The sequence below is a fragment of the Oncorhynchus gorbuscha genome, linkage group LG09 (genome assembly GCF_021184085.1).
Source record: "Oncorhynchus gorbuscha isolate QuinsamMale2020 ecotype Even-year linkage group LG09, OgorEven_v1.0, whole genome shotgun sequence".
Classification (NCBI taxonomy): domain Eukaryota; kingdom Metazoa; phylum Chordata; class Actinopteri; order Salmoniformes; family Salmonidae; genus Oncorhynchus; species Oncorhynchus gorbuscha.
The window spans coordinates 3,555,186-3,573,128 of NC_060181.1; the positions used below are offsets into that span (position 1 = coordinate 3,555,186).

At 42.7% G+C, this 17,943-nt stretch overlaps 1 protein-coding gene across 1 annotated transcript in view; it reads right to left on the reverse strand.

Annotated features, from left to right (window-relative positions):
- LOC124042645 (CUB and sushi domain-containing protein 1-like) overlaps positions 1 to 17,943 on the reverse strand; it is an 842,040-nt gene that overhangs the window by 105,551 nt on the left and 718,546 nt on the right. The window contains 1 exon segment of the mRNA XM_046360721.1: positions 14,721 to 14,909. Within this exon segment, the coding sequence (XP_046216677.1) occupies positions 14,721 to 14,909 (189 nt within the window).

A 17,943-nucleotide genomic window follows, 5' to 3' on the forward strand; every position in this document is an offset into this window, starting at 1 on the left:
CAATATACACTTTGAATGTGTAAATGATGTATTCAATAGAAACAAGAAAAATATAATAATTTGTGTGTTATTAGTTTAAGCAGACTGTGTTTGTCTATTGTTGTGACTTAGATGAAGATCAGATCAAATTTGGTGACCAATATATGCAGAAATCCAGATAATTCCAAACGTTCACATCATTTCTCTTGCCACTGTACATGGGGGGGGGGGATTCCAACCAGCTAATATAATGTAATTTCCTTTTAAATGGACTTCTCTCTACCAATATTCTGACCTTTCAACATAAACATGAGAACACCTTTGTATTCACCTGCTATACAGTGGAGAGAGAATAAATGTGTCTGCTGATAAGAACTAATGAACCCGTCAGTTGTCTTAGTGGGAAGAGCATCTAGCTCAATGAAATGAAGGTGTGTCTACCGATACGCTGTATTCTAACCATGATTCCACCACCTTTAACCACGAGGAAACCACGAATAAGGCCTAACCAACCTGCCGGTTCCAAGCGGAAAAGGCATCTACTTTATTTTTCTTGATAGAAATAACACCATTCTCCATACACTGTCATTTACAACTTGATTAGAGCTATTGATCAGAGCTATTGATAAGGGCTATTGATCAGAGCTATCGATCAGAGCTATTGATAAGGGCTATTGATCAGAGCTATCGATCAGAGCTATTGATCAGAGCTATCGATCAGAGCTATTGATCAGACCTATTGATCAGAGCTATTGATCAGACCTATTGACAAGGGCTATTGATCAGAGCTATCGATCAGAGCTATTGATCAGAGCTATCGATCAGAGCTATCGTTCAGAGCTATTGATCAGAGCTATCGATCAGAGCTATTGATCAGAGCTATTGATAAGGGCTATCGATCAGAGCTATTGATCAGAGCTATTGATCAGAGCTATTGATAAGGGCTATTGATCAGAGCTATTGATAAGGGCTATTGATCAGAGCTATTGATCAGAGCTATTGATAAGGGCTATTGATCAGAGCTATTGATCAGAGCTATTGATAAGGGATATTGATCAGAGCTATTGATCAGAGCTATTGATAAGGGCTATTGATCAGAGCTATTGATAAGGGCTGGGTAAATTAGTGATATGTTATGAGATGTGAAATATAAAAAAGGACACATGTTTTAGACCTATTAGACCTTATTAGACCTTATATTAGACCTTATTATTATTATTATTATTACCTAATTCACCTTATGATCACTGGAGGTAAACGTGAAATGAGTCATAAGGCAGCCAACTGAAGCAAATCACCTTTAATCGTGTAACGTTGATGAAATGCTGTGCAATCATGCAGAATTTAAGTTGTACAGACTTAAAGACTCTGTCTCCTTTTTCGCGTTAATTATGAACCACTATCAGTATGGACAGTCAGACTAATAACAACACATATTCAACTGTACATTTAAAAAAATATTTTTTAACCTTTATTTAACTTGGTAAGTCAGTTAAGAACAAATGATAAAATAATTATTATTATTATAATAATAATAATGAGGCAAATAGCTGTACTTTGACTGTTAGTTTTAACAAGCTTCCGACCTAATGGGTACAGCGATCCACAACCGCAGATATCATATGCACGTACCCAAGGGATGTCCTGCTTAATCTCCCTTTTCTGAACATCTACCCTGGAACACCCCCATCAATACAACATGTTCCCAATAAAAGGCATCTAAAACCAAGGAAACCCGGCAGAAGAGAAGGATTTGTTTTTTTTAAACAGCCCTTCAGAAAACCTCTTCCATCTATTATGCATGGACATGTAGAAAGGATTTAGACTGAGGAGTTACGGGCTTGTACCCTGAACTGATCTGATCTGTCTGTGTTCTGGAACCTGGGACCTGGGACCTGGGACCTGAGACCTGGGATCTGAGACCTGGGACCTGGGACCTGGGACCTGAGACCTGAGACCTGAGACCTGAGACCTGGGACCTGGGACCTGAGACCTGAGACTTGAGACTTGAGACCTGAGACCTGGGACCTGGCACCTGAGACCTGAGACCTGAGACCTGGGACCTGAGACCTGGGACCTGAGACCTGAGACCTGGGACCTGAGACTTGGGACCTGAGACCTGGGACCTGAGACCTGAGACCTGGGACCTGAGACCTGGGACCTGGGACCTGGGACCTGAGACCTGAGACCTGGGACCTGAGACCTGGGACCTGAGACCTGAAACCTGAGACCTGAGACCTGGGACCTGAGACCTGAGACTTGGGACCTGAGACCTGAGACCTGAGACCTGAGACCTGGGACCTGACCTGGGACCTGGGACCTGGGACCTGAGACCTGGGACCTGGGACCTGGGACCTGAGACTTGAGACCTGAGACCTGGGACCTGAGACCTGGGACCTGGGACCTGAGACCTGAGACCTGGGACCTGGGACATGAGACCTGAGACTTGAGACCTGAGACCTGAGACCTGGGACCTGAGACCTGGCACCTGAGACCTGAGACCTGGGACCTGAGACCTGGGACCTGGGACCTGAGACCTGGGACCTGGGACCTGGGACCAGAGACCTGAGACCTGAGACCTGAGACTTGGGACCTGAGACCTGAGACCTGGGACCTGGGACCTGAGACCTGAGACCTGAGACTTGAGACCTGAGACCTGAGACCTGGGACCTGAGACCTGAGACCTGGACCTGGGACCTGAGACCTGAGACCTGAGACCTGAGACCTGGGACCTGAGACCTGGGACCTGAGACATGAGACCTGGGACCTGAGACCTGAGACCTGGGACCTGAGACCTGGGACCTGAGACCTGGGACCTGAGACCTGAGACCTGGGACCTGAGACCATGAGACCTGGGACCTGAGACCTGGGACCTGAGACCTGAGACCTGGGACCTGGACCTGAGACTTGAGACCTGAGACCTGGGACCTGAGAGACCTGGGAGACCTGGGACCTGGGACCTGAGACCTGGGACCTGAGACCTGAGACCTGGGACCTGAGACCTGAGACCTGAGACCTGAGACCTGGGACCTGAGACCTGAGACCTGGGACCTGAGACCTGAGACCTGAGACCTGGGACCTGGGACCTGAGACCTGAGACCTGGGACCTGGGACCTGGGACCTGAGACCTGAGACCTGAGACCTGAGACCTGAGACCTGGGACCTGAGACCTGAGACCTGAGACCTGGGACCTGGGACCTGGACCTGAGACCTGAGACCTGGGACCTGGGACCTGAGACTTGAGACTTGAGACCTGAGACCTGAGACCTGGGACCTGAGACCTGAGACCTGAGACCTGGGACCTGAGACCTGGCACCTGAGACCTGAGACCTGGGACCTGAGACCTGGGACCTGGGACCTGGGACCTGAGCTTACGAAACAGGATCCCTCCTCCGCTGTGTAGCTGGATGGCTACACAATCATTAGAATGGACCGAAACATCAACTCTGGTAAGAGAAAAGATGGTGGAATTTGTGCATTAATCAACGAGAAATATTGCAATCCTGCCCACATTAAAATTAAGCACAAGGTCTGTACTAAAGATATTGAACTTCTTGCTCTAAACCTACGGCCGTACAACCTGCCATGGGAAATAAATCAGGTTGACTATTTATTGTCTACATAGCCCCCTCCATTCACACCCGAATAGCTGCCGACTTGATTCATGACCTTGTATCCCAGGCGGAAAACAGAGTCACCTGAAGCATAAACAGCTGATCATGGGAGACTTCAACATGTTCAATCTACCTGAACATTTACCATCATATCAGCAATATGTTACACTCCTGAAGAGACAGAAGACCACCAGGACTGTTTTGAATCCACTGACTGGGTGGCCCTGACGACGGCCCTGACGACGGCCCTGACGACGGCCCTGACGACGGCCCTGGCGACGGCCCTGACGACGGCCCTGACGACGGCCCTGACGACGGCCCTGACGACGGCCCTGGCGACGGCCCTGGCGACGGCCCTGGCGACGGCCCTGACGACGGCCCTGACGACGGCCCTGGCCGGCCCTGACGACGGCCCTGACGACGGCCCTGACGACGATGACCTGGAAGTTGCAGCAGAGAGTGTTTTTTTTTTTTTGTTTCAACCTCAATATCTTACAAATGTTCTATAAATCCTTCCTGCAGAGTGTGTTGTCCTTTCCTCTGAAATGCGTGTTTGTGAACATGCGAGTGCAACACCAAGTCAAGCTTCAGCGCTCGACTAAGACGGAGGGAAGTACTGTACACCAACGTCGTTTTCTTTTGAAGCATCCTTCTACATCTTTACAGGATGAAAACTGAGTCACAGCAGCAGCCGGACAAGAGGGAAGACTTCTTCAAAAGAAAATAATATAAAATAATAATAATATATGCCATTTAGCAGACTCTTTTATCCAAAGCGACTTACAGTCATGTGTGCATACATTCTACGTATGGGTGGTCCTGGGGATCGAACCCACTACCCTGGCGTTACAAGCATCATGCTCTACCAACTGAGCTACAGATGTTATCGAGAATTTTCTTAGTAGGTGAAGTCAGCATGTGAGAAAAGTCAAAACTCAGGGATGATAGATGAGTTTCCCCACTAGTAATTACTAGTTGGAGGGGCTTTCAAGTGGTTTTTCCCAGTCATAAGTGGTAAATACCACCTTCCCACTTGGTTATGAATGCAGCATATCAGCTGCCTCTGCTGCTCAGCTCGAAAGGACAGACAGGATGTCCTCTATGGCAATACGTGTGTATGAGAGAGGCAGCTCTGTAAAATGACAACAGGTTTTATTATTATATCATTATATATATATATATTATATTATATATGACTTTTATACCATCAGCCGTTTGGCAGGAGAATGGATAGTCTGATGATCCCTCCAATATACAGCATACAGCACATTCACTTTCAATGTGTAGCTAAAGCACTTCCAGTTAATTATATTGTGTCGTTTCTGTGTTTTCATGTTTTGTGTCTTATTAGGCACATCACCAAATGAATTTCCCACTGGTGGGATAATAGAGTTGATCTCAATCGGAGATAGTCTGGCTAGCTTTTGGTTAAACTATCTGGTTTGACCCTTGTCACCTCTAACTCTTTGGACTCATTACATGCGCTGCTGCTACCGTTTATAATCTATCCTGTTGACGAGTCACTTTACCCCTGTCACGTACACTCCCTCTCTGACCTCCAGGTCATCAGGCTGCTGGTTATCCCACACACCTGTCACCATCGTCTCGCGCACCTGCACCTCATGACACTCACCTGGACTCCATCACCTCCTTGATTATCTTCTCTATATCTGTCACTCACCTGGTCTCCATCACCTCCTTGATTATCTTCTCTATATCTGTCACTCACCTGGTCTCCATCACCTCCTTGATTATCTTCTCTATATCTGTCACTCACCTGGTCTCCATCACCTCCTTGATTATCTTCCCTATATCTGTCACTCACCTAGACACCTCCTTGATTATCTTCTCTATATCTGTCACTCACCTGGACTCCTCCTTGATTATTTTCTCTATATCTGTCACTCACCTGGTCTCCTCCTTGATTATTTTCTCTATACCTGTCACTCACCTGGACTCCTCCTTGATTATCTTCTCTATATCTGTCACTCACCTGGTCTCCTCCTTGATTATTTTCTCTATACCTGTCACTCACCTGGACTCCTCCTTGATTATCTTCTCTATATCTGTCACTCACCTGGTCTCCATCACCTCCTTGATTATCTTCCCTATATCTGTCACTCACCTAGACACCTCCTTGATATCTGTCACTCACCTGGACTCCTCCTTGATTATTTTCTCTATATCTGTCACTCACCTGGTCTCCTCCTTGATTACTACCTGTCACTCACCTGGACTCCTCCTTGATTATCTTCTCTATATCTGTCACTCACCTGGTCTCCTCCTTGATTATTTTCTCTATACCTGTCACTCACCTGGACTCCTCCTTGATTATCTTCTCTATATCTGGCACTCACCTGGACTCCTCCTTGATTATTTTCTCTATATCTGTCACTCACCTGGACTCCATCCCCTCCTTGATTATCTTCTCTATATCTGTCAGTCACCTGGACTCCATCCCCTCCTTGATTATCTTCTCTATATCTGGCACTCACCTGGACTCCTCCTTGATTATTTTCTCTATATCTGTCACTCACCTGGACTCCTCCTTGATTATTTTCTCTATATCTGGCACTCACCTGGACTCCTCCTTGATTATTTTCTCTATATCTGTCACTCACCTGGACTCCATCCCCTCCTTGATTATCTTCTCTATATCTGTCACTCACCTGGACTCCATCCCCTCCTTGATTATCTTCCCTATATCTGTCACTCACCTGGACTCCTCCTTGATTATTTTATCTATATCTGTCACTCACCTGGACTCCTCCTTGATTATTTTCTCTATATCTGGCACTCACCTGGACTCCTCCTTGATTATCTTCTCTATATCTGTCACTCACCTGGACTCCATCCCCTCCTTGATTATTTTCTCTATATCTGTCACTCACCTGGACTCCTCCTTGATTATTTCTCTATATCTGTCACTCACCTGGACTCCTCCTTGATTATTTTCTCTATATCTGTCACTCACCTGGACTCCTCCTTGATTATTTTCTCTATATGTCTCTCATCTGGACTCCTCCTTGATTATCTTCTCTATATCTGTCACTCAACTGGACTCCTCCTTGATTATTTTCTCTATATCTGTCACTCACCTGGACTCCTCCTTGATTATTTTCTCTATATCTTACTTTCTCTCCTTGATTATTTTCTCTATACCTGTCACTCACCTGGACTCCTCCTTGATTATCTTCTCTATATCTGTCACTCACCTGGACTCCATCACCTCCTTGATTATCTTCTCTATATCTGTCACTCACCTGGACTCCATCCCCTCCTTGATTATCTTCTCTATATCTGTCAGTCACCTGGACTCCATCCCCTCCTTGATTATCTTCTCTATATCTGGCACTCACCTGGACTCCTCCTTGATTATTTTCTCTATATCTGTCACTCACCTGGACTCCTCCTTGATTATTTTCTCTATATCTGTCACTCACCTGGTCTCCTCCTTGATTATTTTCTCTATATCTGTCACTCACCTGGACTCCTCCTTGATTATTTTCTCTATATCTGGCACTCACCTGGACTCCTCCTTGATTATTTTCTCTATATCTGTCACTCACCTGGACTCCATCCCCTCCTTGATTATCTTCTCTATATCTGTCACTCACCTGGACTCCATCCCCTCCTTGATTATCTTCCCTATATCTGTCACTCACCTGGACTCCTCCTTGATTATTTTCTCTATATCTGTCACTCACCTGGACTCCTCCTTGATTATTTTCTCTATATCTGGCACTCACCTGGACTCCTCCTTGATTATCTTCTCTATATCTGTCACTCACCTGGACTCCAACCCCTCCTTGATTATTTTCTCTATATCTGTCACTCACCTGGACTCCTCCTTGATTATTTTCTCTATATCTGTCTCTCATCTGGACTCCTCCTTGATTATTTTCTCTATATGTCTCTCATCTGGACTCCTCCTTGATTATCTTCTCTATATCTGTCACTCACCTGGACTCCTCCTTGATTATCTTCTCTATATGTCTCTCATCTGGACTCCTCCTTGATTATTTTCTCTATATGTCTCTCATCTGGACTCCTCCTTGATTATCTTCTCTATATGTCTCTCATCTGGACTCCTCCTTGATTATCTTCTCTATATGTCTCTCATCTGGACTCCTCCTTGATTATCTTCTCTATATCTGTCACTCACCTGGACTCCTCCTTGATTATCTTCTCTATATGTCTCTCATCTGGACTCCTCCTTGATTATTTTCTCTATATGTCTCTCATCTGGACTCCTCCTTGATTATCTTCTCTATATCTGTCACTCAACTGGACTCCTCCTTGATTATCTTCTCTATATCTGTCACTCACCTGGACTCCTCCTTGATTATTTTCTCTATATCTGTCACTCACCTGGACTCCTCCTTGATTATTTTCTCTATATCTGTCACTCACCTGGACTCCTCCTTGATTATCTTCTCTATATCTGTCACTCACCTGGACTCCTCCTTGATTATTTTCTCTATATCTGTCGCTCCCCTTGGTTCTTTCCTCAGGTGTTATTGACTCTGTTTTCATGTCGGTGTGTTGTTTGTGTTTCGTGTTCATTGTTTCTATTTTTATTTTTTTAAACACTCCCTGAACTTTCTTCCTGACTTTCAGCGCACTCGTTACAACCCCGTTATAACCCCCGTTACAACCCCCGTTACAACCCCCGTTATAACCCCGTTACAACCCCCATTACAACCCCCATTATAACCCCATTACAACCCCCGTTACAACCCCCGTTACAATCCCCATTACAACCCCGTTACAACCCCCATTACAACCCCGTTACAACCCCATTACAACCCCGTTACAACCTCCGTTATAACCCCGTTACAACCCCGTTACAACCCCCGTTATAACCCCGTTATAACCCCATTACAACCCCCATTACAACCCCCGTTATAACCCCATTACAACCCCCGTTACAACCCGATTACAACCCCGTTACAACCCCGTTACAACCCCCATTACAACCCCGTTAAAACCCCTGTTATAACCCCCATTACAACCCCGTTACAACCCCCATTATAACCCCCATTACAACCCCCATTACAACCCCGTTACAACCCCCATTACAACCCCGTTATAACCCCATTACAACCCCTGTTTACAACCCCATTACAACCCCGTTACAACCCCAGTTACAACCCCCGTTACAACCCCGTTATAACCCCTGTTGAAACCCCTGTTATAACCTCATTAAAACCCCATTACAACCTCCATTACAACCCCCGTTATAACCCCATTACAACCCCATTACAACCCCGTTACAACCCCGTTAAAACCCCTGTTATAACCTCATTAAAACCCCATTACAACCTCCATTACAACCCCGTTACAACCCCGTTAAAACCCTTGTTATAACCTCATTAACACCCCATTACAACCTCCATTACAACCCCGTTACAACCCCGTTAAAACCCCTGTTATAACCTCATTATAACCCCATTACAACCTCCATTACAACCCCGTTACAACCCCATTACAACCCCGTTATAACCCCATTACAACCCCCGTTATAACCCCATTACAACCCCCATTATAACCCCATTACAACCCCCATTATAACCCCATTACAACCCCTGTTACAACCCCGTTACAACCCCCATTACAACCCCGTTATAACCCCATTACAACCCCCGTTATAACCCCATTACAACCCCGTTATAACCCCGTTAAAACCCCATTACAACCCCCGTTACAACCCCCATTACAACCCCGTTATAACCCCATTACAACCCCAATTACAACCCCGTAAAACCCCTGTTATAACCTCATTATAACCCCATTACAACCCCCATTACAACCCCCGTTATAACCCCATTACAACCCCCATTAAAACCCCATTACAACCCCGTTACAACCCCCGTAAAACCCCTGTTATAACCCCATTAAAACCCCATTACAACCCCCATTAAAACCCCATTACAACCCCGTTACAACCCCCGTTAAAACCCCTGTTAAAACCCCCATTAAAACCCCATTACAACCCCCGTTACAACCACTGTTAAACCCCCTGTTAAAACCCCCGCTATAACCCCATTACAACCCTATTACAACCCCTGGATAACCCCATTACAACCCCTACCCCTATAAGTACATCTACCTCAATTACCTCGTACCCCTGCTCATTGACTCGTTATAACCCCTACCTCAATGACCTCGTACCCCTGCTCATTGACTCGTTACAATCCCTAATCCATAATGTGTGTTGTCTCTTCGTGTGCAGGGAAAATAAAAAAATAATTCAACTAGCAGACCTCCAGTTGTGGCAGCGTCTTCATTAAAAGTACACAACGCAGAACCACGCTACAAACTGGATATATGGCTTTTTCTTTGCAACTCTGCTTAGAAGGATAACATCCCGGAGTCGCCTCTTCACTGTTGACGTTGAGACGGGTGTTTTCCGGATGACTTAAGATGAATGTACTGGGGGGGGGAAAAATTAAATTTACCCACACCTGCAGAGTTACGCAACTATCACCGAACCCTCTGGAACTTTCATTACGCACAGCTGCACCTATAATTACACCTATTCCCAGTGATTAGTAACTGTATAAGTGTGCCCTTGGTTCACCATTGTCCTGCCTGATTATTGTTGTTATTATTGTCGGCTGGTGCATGTGAGACCCTGTGCTCGGTATTTTGGCTTTCGTACAGCTGCGCAGATGATTAAGGATCTCATCCCGTGTTTTAATCGCCGTGTGTAAATCATTGTGCGCTTGTGTAATTTATTCGAGGTAAATCCTCGTTCTTTTGTATACGTGTTTGTCTTCTTCTCCGTGACTTTAAACGCTGTAGTTTGGGGTATAGAAATAATAAACCCTATTACGCATTCCCGCGCTTGTCTCCCGATCTTTATACCAGCGCAACAGCGACTGAAACAGGTAAATACTCTTCATGTGTGAGTAGGAAAGGTGTACATTTCGTAAGTCTGAATCGGCTGTCTGAATAGATAAATGAAAAGTACTGAAGAATCATTCAACCTGTCAACGCAGTATTTATGTAAACTGAGCAAAAAAACAAACATCCTCTCACCGTCAACTGCGTTTATTTTCAGCAAACTTAACATGTGTAAATATTTGTATGACTATAACAAGATTCAACATCTGCAACATAAACTGAACAAAGTTCCACAGACATGTGACTAACAGAAATATAATAACGTGTCCCTGAACAAAAACGGGGTCAAAATCAAAACTAACAGTCAGTATCTGGTGTGGCCACCAGCTGCATTAAGTACTACAGTGCATCTCCTCCTCACGGACTGCACCAGATTTGCCAGTTCTTACTGTGACATGTTACCCCACTCTTCCACCAAGGCACCTGCAATTTCCCAGACATTTCTGTGAGGAATGGCCCTAACCCTGTCCTAATGTCAGCTGTGCTGAGTTTATGTCTGAATCCCTAATGTCTAGGCAGCAGTTTATGTCTGAATCCCTGTCCTAATGTCCTAATGTCAGCTGTGTTGAAGTGGCTTCCATTTCTTCTTTTGAATCAGCCACTGAGTTTGACCAATTTTGGCCAATTAAAATCTCTTGAAACTCTGGGGGCATTTCATTTTTGGATGAAAAACATTCCCGTTTTAAACAAGATAGTTTGTCAAGAAAAGATGCTCGACTATGCATATAATTGACAGCTTTGGAAAGAAGACACTCTGACGTTTCTAAAACTGCAAATATATTGTCTGTGAGTGCCGCAGAACTGATGTTACAGGCGAAACCCAGATAAAAATCCAACCAGGAAGTGCCGCATTTTTTGAAACCGCCTCATGCCAATGACTCCTTATATGGCTGTGAATGAGCTACGAATGAGCTTACGTTTTCCACGCATTCCCCAAGAAGTCTACAGCATTGTGACGTCTTTGTAGGCATTTCCATTGGACAATAGCTGTAAGGGACCATATATAGCAAGTGGTCACATGGTGTCTCCCGCAGAAAACCTTGCGTAAAATACTGAGGTAGCCATTTTTCCAATCGCTTCTTATGAGAAACCAATTGCCTCGACGGATATATTATCAAATATATTTGTTAAAAACACCCTGAGGATGGATCCTAAACAACGTTTACGTGTTTCTGTTGATATTATGGAGCAAATTTTGAAAAAAAAAAAAAAAAGTTTCCGGTCGATTTCTCAGCCAAGCATGATGAAGAAATGGGAGCTTTTTCGCCCACAAAAATATTATTTTTGGAAAAAAGGAACATTTTCTATCTAACTGGGAGTCTCTTGAGTGAAAGCATCTGAAGTTCTTCAAAGGTAAATTATTTAATTTGGTTGATTTTCTTATTTTCGCGAAAATGTTGCCTGCTGCCAGCAGAGCCTAGCATAGCATTATGCCATGATAAACTTACACAAATGCTTGTCTAGCGATGGCTGTAACGCATATTTTGAAAATCTGAGATGACAGTGTTGTTAACAAAAGGCTAAGCTTGTGTTTGAATATATTTATTTCATTTCATTTGCGATTTTCATGACTAGGAAACGTTTCTAGGGGTATTTATGTCCGCTGCGTTATGCTGATGCATTTGAGGCGATCGTTACGCTCCCGGATACGGGATTGCTCATCGCAAGAGGTGCTAAGTGGTAGAGGTAAAAACTTGCAGGCACAGAAGCCTCAAAGAAACTGAGTAGACCATCACTTCCATCGAAATAGTTGAATTCATTAAATATTCTTTATGTAAATACAGAGCATTCATGTTCATTCATACCTTCTGACTTTTTACACAATTTTTTACTTTACAGATTATATTATAAAATGTATTATTAAAATGGTTTTGTTTCCTCAACAATCTACACACAATACCCCCCCAAAATTGACAAAGGAAAAACAGGTTTAGAGAAATTTTTGCAATTTTTAAAAAAATGTATCTTTATTTAACCAGGCAAGTCAGTTAAAAACATATTCTTCTTTTCAATGACGGCCTGGGAACAGTGGGTTAACTGCCTGTTCAGGGGCAGAACGACAGATTTGTACCTTGTCAGCTCAGGGGTTTGAACTCGCAACCTTCCGGTTACTAGTCCAACGCTCTAACCACTAGGCTACGCTGCCGCCCCAAATAATATAAAGAAAATATTTTTACATTTAGTATTCAGACCCTTTACTCTGTACTTTGTTGAAGTACCTTTGGCAGCGATTACAGCCTCGAGTCCTATTGTGTATGACGCTACAAGCTGATTACAGCCTCGAGTCTTATTGTGTATGACGCTACAAGCTGATTACAGCCTCGAGTCTTATTGTGTATGACGCTACAAGCTGATTACAGCCTCGAGTCTTATTGTGTATGACGCTACAAGCTGATTACAGCCTCGAGTCTTATTGTGTATGACGCTACAAGCTTGTCACCTGTTTTTGGGGTGTTTCTCCCATTGTACTCTGCACATCCTCTCAAGCTCTTGTCAGGTTGGATGGGGAGCGTCGCTGCACAGCTATTTTCAGGTCTCTCCAGAGATATTCAATTGGGTTCAAGTCTGGGCTGTGTCGCGGCCACGCAAGGACATTCAGAGACTTTTCCTGAAGCCACTCCTGTGTTGTCTTGGCTGTGTGCTTAGGGTCGTTGTCCTATTGAAGGGTGAACCTTCTTCCCAGTCTGAGGTGCTGAGCGCTCTTGAGCAGGTTTTCCTCAAGGATCTCTCTGTACTTTGCTCCGTTCATCTTTCCCTTGATACCATCCCTCAATCATGCCGCTGAAAAACATCCCAACGGCATGATGCTGCCACCACCACGCTTCACTGTAGGGATGGTGCCAGGTTTCCTCCAAACATGACGCTTGGCATTCAGACCAAATAGTTCAATCTTGGTTTCATCAGACCAGAGAATTTTGTTTCTCATGGTCTGAGAGTCCTTTAGGGGCCTTTTGTAAAACTCCAAGTGGGCTGCAATGTGCCTTTTACTGAGGAGTGGCTTCCATCTGGCCACTCTACCATAAAGGCCTGATTTGTGGAGTGCTGCATAAATGGTTGTCCTTCTGGAAGGTTCTCCCATCTCAAAGGAGGAACTCTAGACCTCTGTCAGAGTGACCATCGGGTTCTTGGTCATCTCCCCGACCAAGGCCTTTCTCCCCCAATTGCTCTATTTGGCCGGGTGGCCAGCTCTAGAAAGAGTCTTGGTGGTTCCAAACTTCTTCCATTTAAGAATGATGGAGGCAACTGTGTTCTTGGGGACCTTCAATTACATTTTTGGTACCTTTTCCCAAATCTGTGCCTCGACACAATCCTGTCTCGGAGCTCTACGGACAATTCCTTCGACCTCATGGCTTGGTTTTTGCTCTATCATGCACTGTCAACTGTGGGACCTTTTATAGACATGTGTGAGCCTTTCCAGATTGTGTCCAATCAATTGAATTTACCACAGGTGGACTCCAATCAAGTTGTAGAAACATCTCAAGGATGATCAATGGAAACAGGATGCAACAAATGAATTACTTAAAAAATCATACAATCGGATTTTCTGGATTTTTGTTTTAGATTCCGTCTCTCACAGTTGAAGTGTACCTATGATAAACATTACAGACCTCCACGTTCTTTGTAAGTAGGAAAACCTGCAAAATCAGCAGTGGATCAAATACTTGTTCTCCCCACTGTATGTAAGTTATATGTTTAATATCCTTACCTTGGCAGAGCGGTACAGGGGCGTTCCATACTGTATGTAGATTCACTGTGGTTCATATCCTTACCTTGGCAGAGCGGTGCGGGGGCGTTCCATACTGTATGTAGATTCACTGTGGTTCATATCCTTACCTTGGCAGAGCGGTACGGGGACGTTCCATACTGTATGTAGATTCACTGTGGTTCATATTCTTACCTTGGCAGAGCGGTACGGGGGCGTTCCATACTGTATGTAGATTCACTGTGGTTCATATCCTTACCTTGGCAGAGCGGTACGGGGACGTTCCATACTGTATGTAGATTCACTGTGGTTCATATTCTTACCTTGGCAGAGCGGTACGGGGGCGTTCCATACTGTATGTAGATTCACTGTGGTTCATATCCTTACCTTGGCAGAGCTGAACGGGGGCGTTCCATACTGTATGTAGATTCACTGTGGTTCATATCCTTACCTTGGCAGAGTGGTGCGGGGGCGTTCCATACTGTATGTAGATTCACTGTGGTTCATATCCTTACCTTGGCAGAGCGGTACGGGGGCGTTCCATATATAAATCCCCTGGAGGGTGCGGGTGCAGGTGGCACTGCTTTGGCCAATCAGACGAAAGCCCTGGTCACAGCTGAAGCGCAGGGTACTGCCTAGCTTGGTGCCTGTCTGACTGTGGACTGTTCCATTGAGAGGGTTGCTTGGTGGGCTGCAGTATGACGCTGTGGATAAACAAACAACCACATTTAATGAAAACACAACAGCAACAACATTGAAATATTTGGACTAAATCTGAAAAGTTTCCACAGTTTGCTAGCTGGGCTGCAATACGCTGCTGTGAATAAACAAAGTAACAACTATTATGTTTAAATGTCTGAAAAGTCTGATAAGTTTCAAAAGTTGGTGAAAATATTGTTAATATAAGAGAAGGTTGTTAGGGAGGGGGGGTGGCATATGATATTGTGAAAAAACAAGAAACAATAGTTGGTCGAAACAGTGATAATATACTGTACAGCGACAGAGATAATATACTGTTCAACGACAGTGATAATATACAGTGATAATATACTGTACAACGACAGTGATAATATACAGTGATAATATACTGTACAACGACAGAGATAATATACTGTTCAACGACAGTGATAATATACAGTGATAATATACTGTACAACGACAGTGATAATATACAGTGATAATATACTGTACAACGACAGAGATAATATACTGTACAGCGACAGAGATAATATACTGTACAACGACAGAGATAATATACTGTACAGCGACAGAGATAATATACTGTACAGCGACAGAGATAATATACTGTACAACGACAGAGATAATATACTGTACAGCGACAGAGATAATATACTGTACAGCGACAGAGATAATATACTGTACAACGACAGATATAATATACTGTACAGCGACAGAGATAATATACTGTACAGCGACAGAGATAATATACTGTACAGCGACAGAGATAATATACTGTACAGCGTCAGATATAATATACTGTACAACGACAGAGATAATATACTGTACAACGACAGAGATAATATACTGTACAACGACAGAGATAATATACTGTACAACGACAGTGATAATATACAGTGATAATATACTGTACAACGACAGTGATAATATACAGTGATAATATACTGTACAACTACAGAGATAATATACTGTACAACGACAGTGATAATATACAGTGATAATATACTGTACAACGACAGTGATAATATACAGTGATAATATACTGTACAACGACAGAGATAATATACTGTACAACGACAGTGATAATATACAGTGATAATATACTGTACAACGACAGTGATAATATACTGTACAACGACAGTGATAATATACTGTACAACGACAGTGATAATATACTGTGATAATATACTGCAGAACGACAGAGATAATATACTGTACAACGACAGCGATAATATACAGTGATAATATACTGTTCAACGACAGTGATAATATACTGTACAACAACAGTGATAATATACTGTACAACGACAGATATAATATACTGTACAACGACAGTGATAATATACAGTACAACAACAGAGATAACATATTGTTCAACAACAGTGATAGTAAATTGTATAACGACAGTGATAATATACTGTTCAACGACAGAGATAATATACTGTGATAATATACTGTACAACGACAGTGATGATATACTGTGATAATATACTGTTCACCGACAGAGATAATGTACTGTGATAATATACTGTACAACGACAGAGATAACATACTGTTCAACAACAGTGATAGTAAATTGTATAACTACAGTGATAATATACTGTACAACGATAGAGATAACATACTGTTCAACAACAGTGATAGTAAATTGTACAACGACAGTGATAATATACTGCGATAATATACTGTACAACGACAGAGATAACATACTGTTCAACAACAGTGATAGTAAATTGTATAACGACAGTGATAATATACTGTTCAACGACAGAGATAATATACTGTGATAATATACTGTACAACGACAGTGATGATATACTGTGATAATATACTGTTCAACGACAGAGATAATGTACTGTGATAATATACTGTACAACGACAGAGATAACATACTGTTCAACAACAGTGATAGTAAATTGTATAACTACAGTGATAATATACTGTACAACGACAGAGATAACATACTGTTCAACAACAGTGATAGTAAATTGTACAACGACAGTGATAATATACTGCGATAATATACTGTACAACGACAGAGATAACATACTGTTCAACAACAGTGATTGTAAATTGTATAACTACAGTGATAATATACTGTACAACGACAGAGATAACATACTGTTCAACAACAGTGATATTAAATTGTACAACGACAGTGATAATATACTGTACAACGACATAGATAACATACTGTTCAACAACAGTGATAGTAAATTGTATAACTACAGTGATAATATACTGTACAACGACAGAGATAACATACTGTTCAACAACAGTGATAGTAAATTGTACAACGACAGAGATAATATACTGCGATAATATACTGTACAACGACAGTGATAATATACTGCACAACGACAGAGATAATATACAGTGATAATATACTGTACAATGACAGAGATAATATACTGCGATAATATACTGTACAACAACAGTGAAAATATACTGTACAATGACAGAGATAATATACAGTGATAATATACTGTACAACGACAGTGATAATATATACTGTTCAACGACAGTGATAATATACTGTACAACGACAGTGATAATACACTGTGATAATACACTGTACAACGACAGAGATAATATACAGCGATAATATACTGTACAACGACAGAGATAATATACTGTGATAATATACTGTTCAACGACTGTGTTAATATACTGTTCAACGACAGTGATAATATACAGTGATAATATACTGTTCAACGACAGAGATAATATACAGCGATAATATACTGTTCAACGACTGTGTTAATATACTGTGATAATATACTGTTCAACGACAGTGTTAATATACTGTGATAATATACTGTTCAACGACAGAGATAATATACAGCGATAATATACTGTTCAACGACAGTGTTAATATACTGTGATAATATACTGTACAACGACAGTGAGCAGAGCTGAGCCTTTAAACAGTATTCTAGCTGAGCCTTTAAACAGTATTCTAACTGAGAAATATTCCTTTGCTCCAACTTAGCAAGCAGTTGTTTATCAACAGATAGTAGAGAACCTACAGATGGAAAA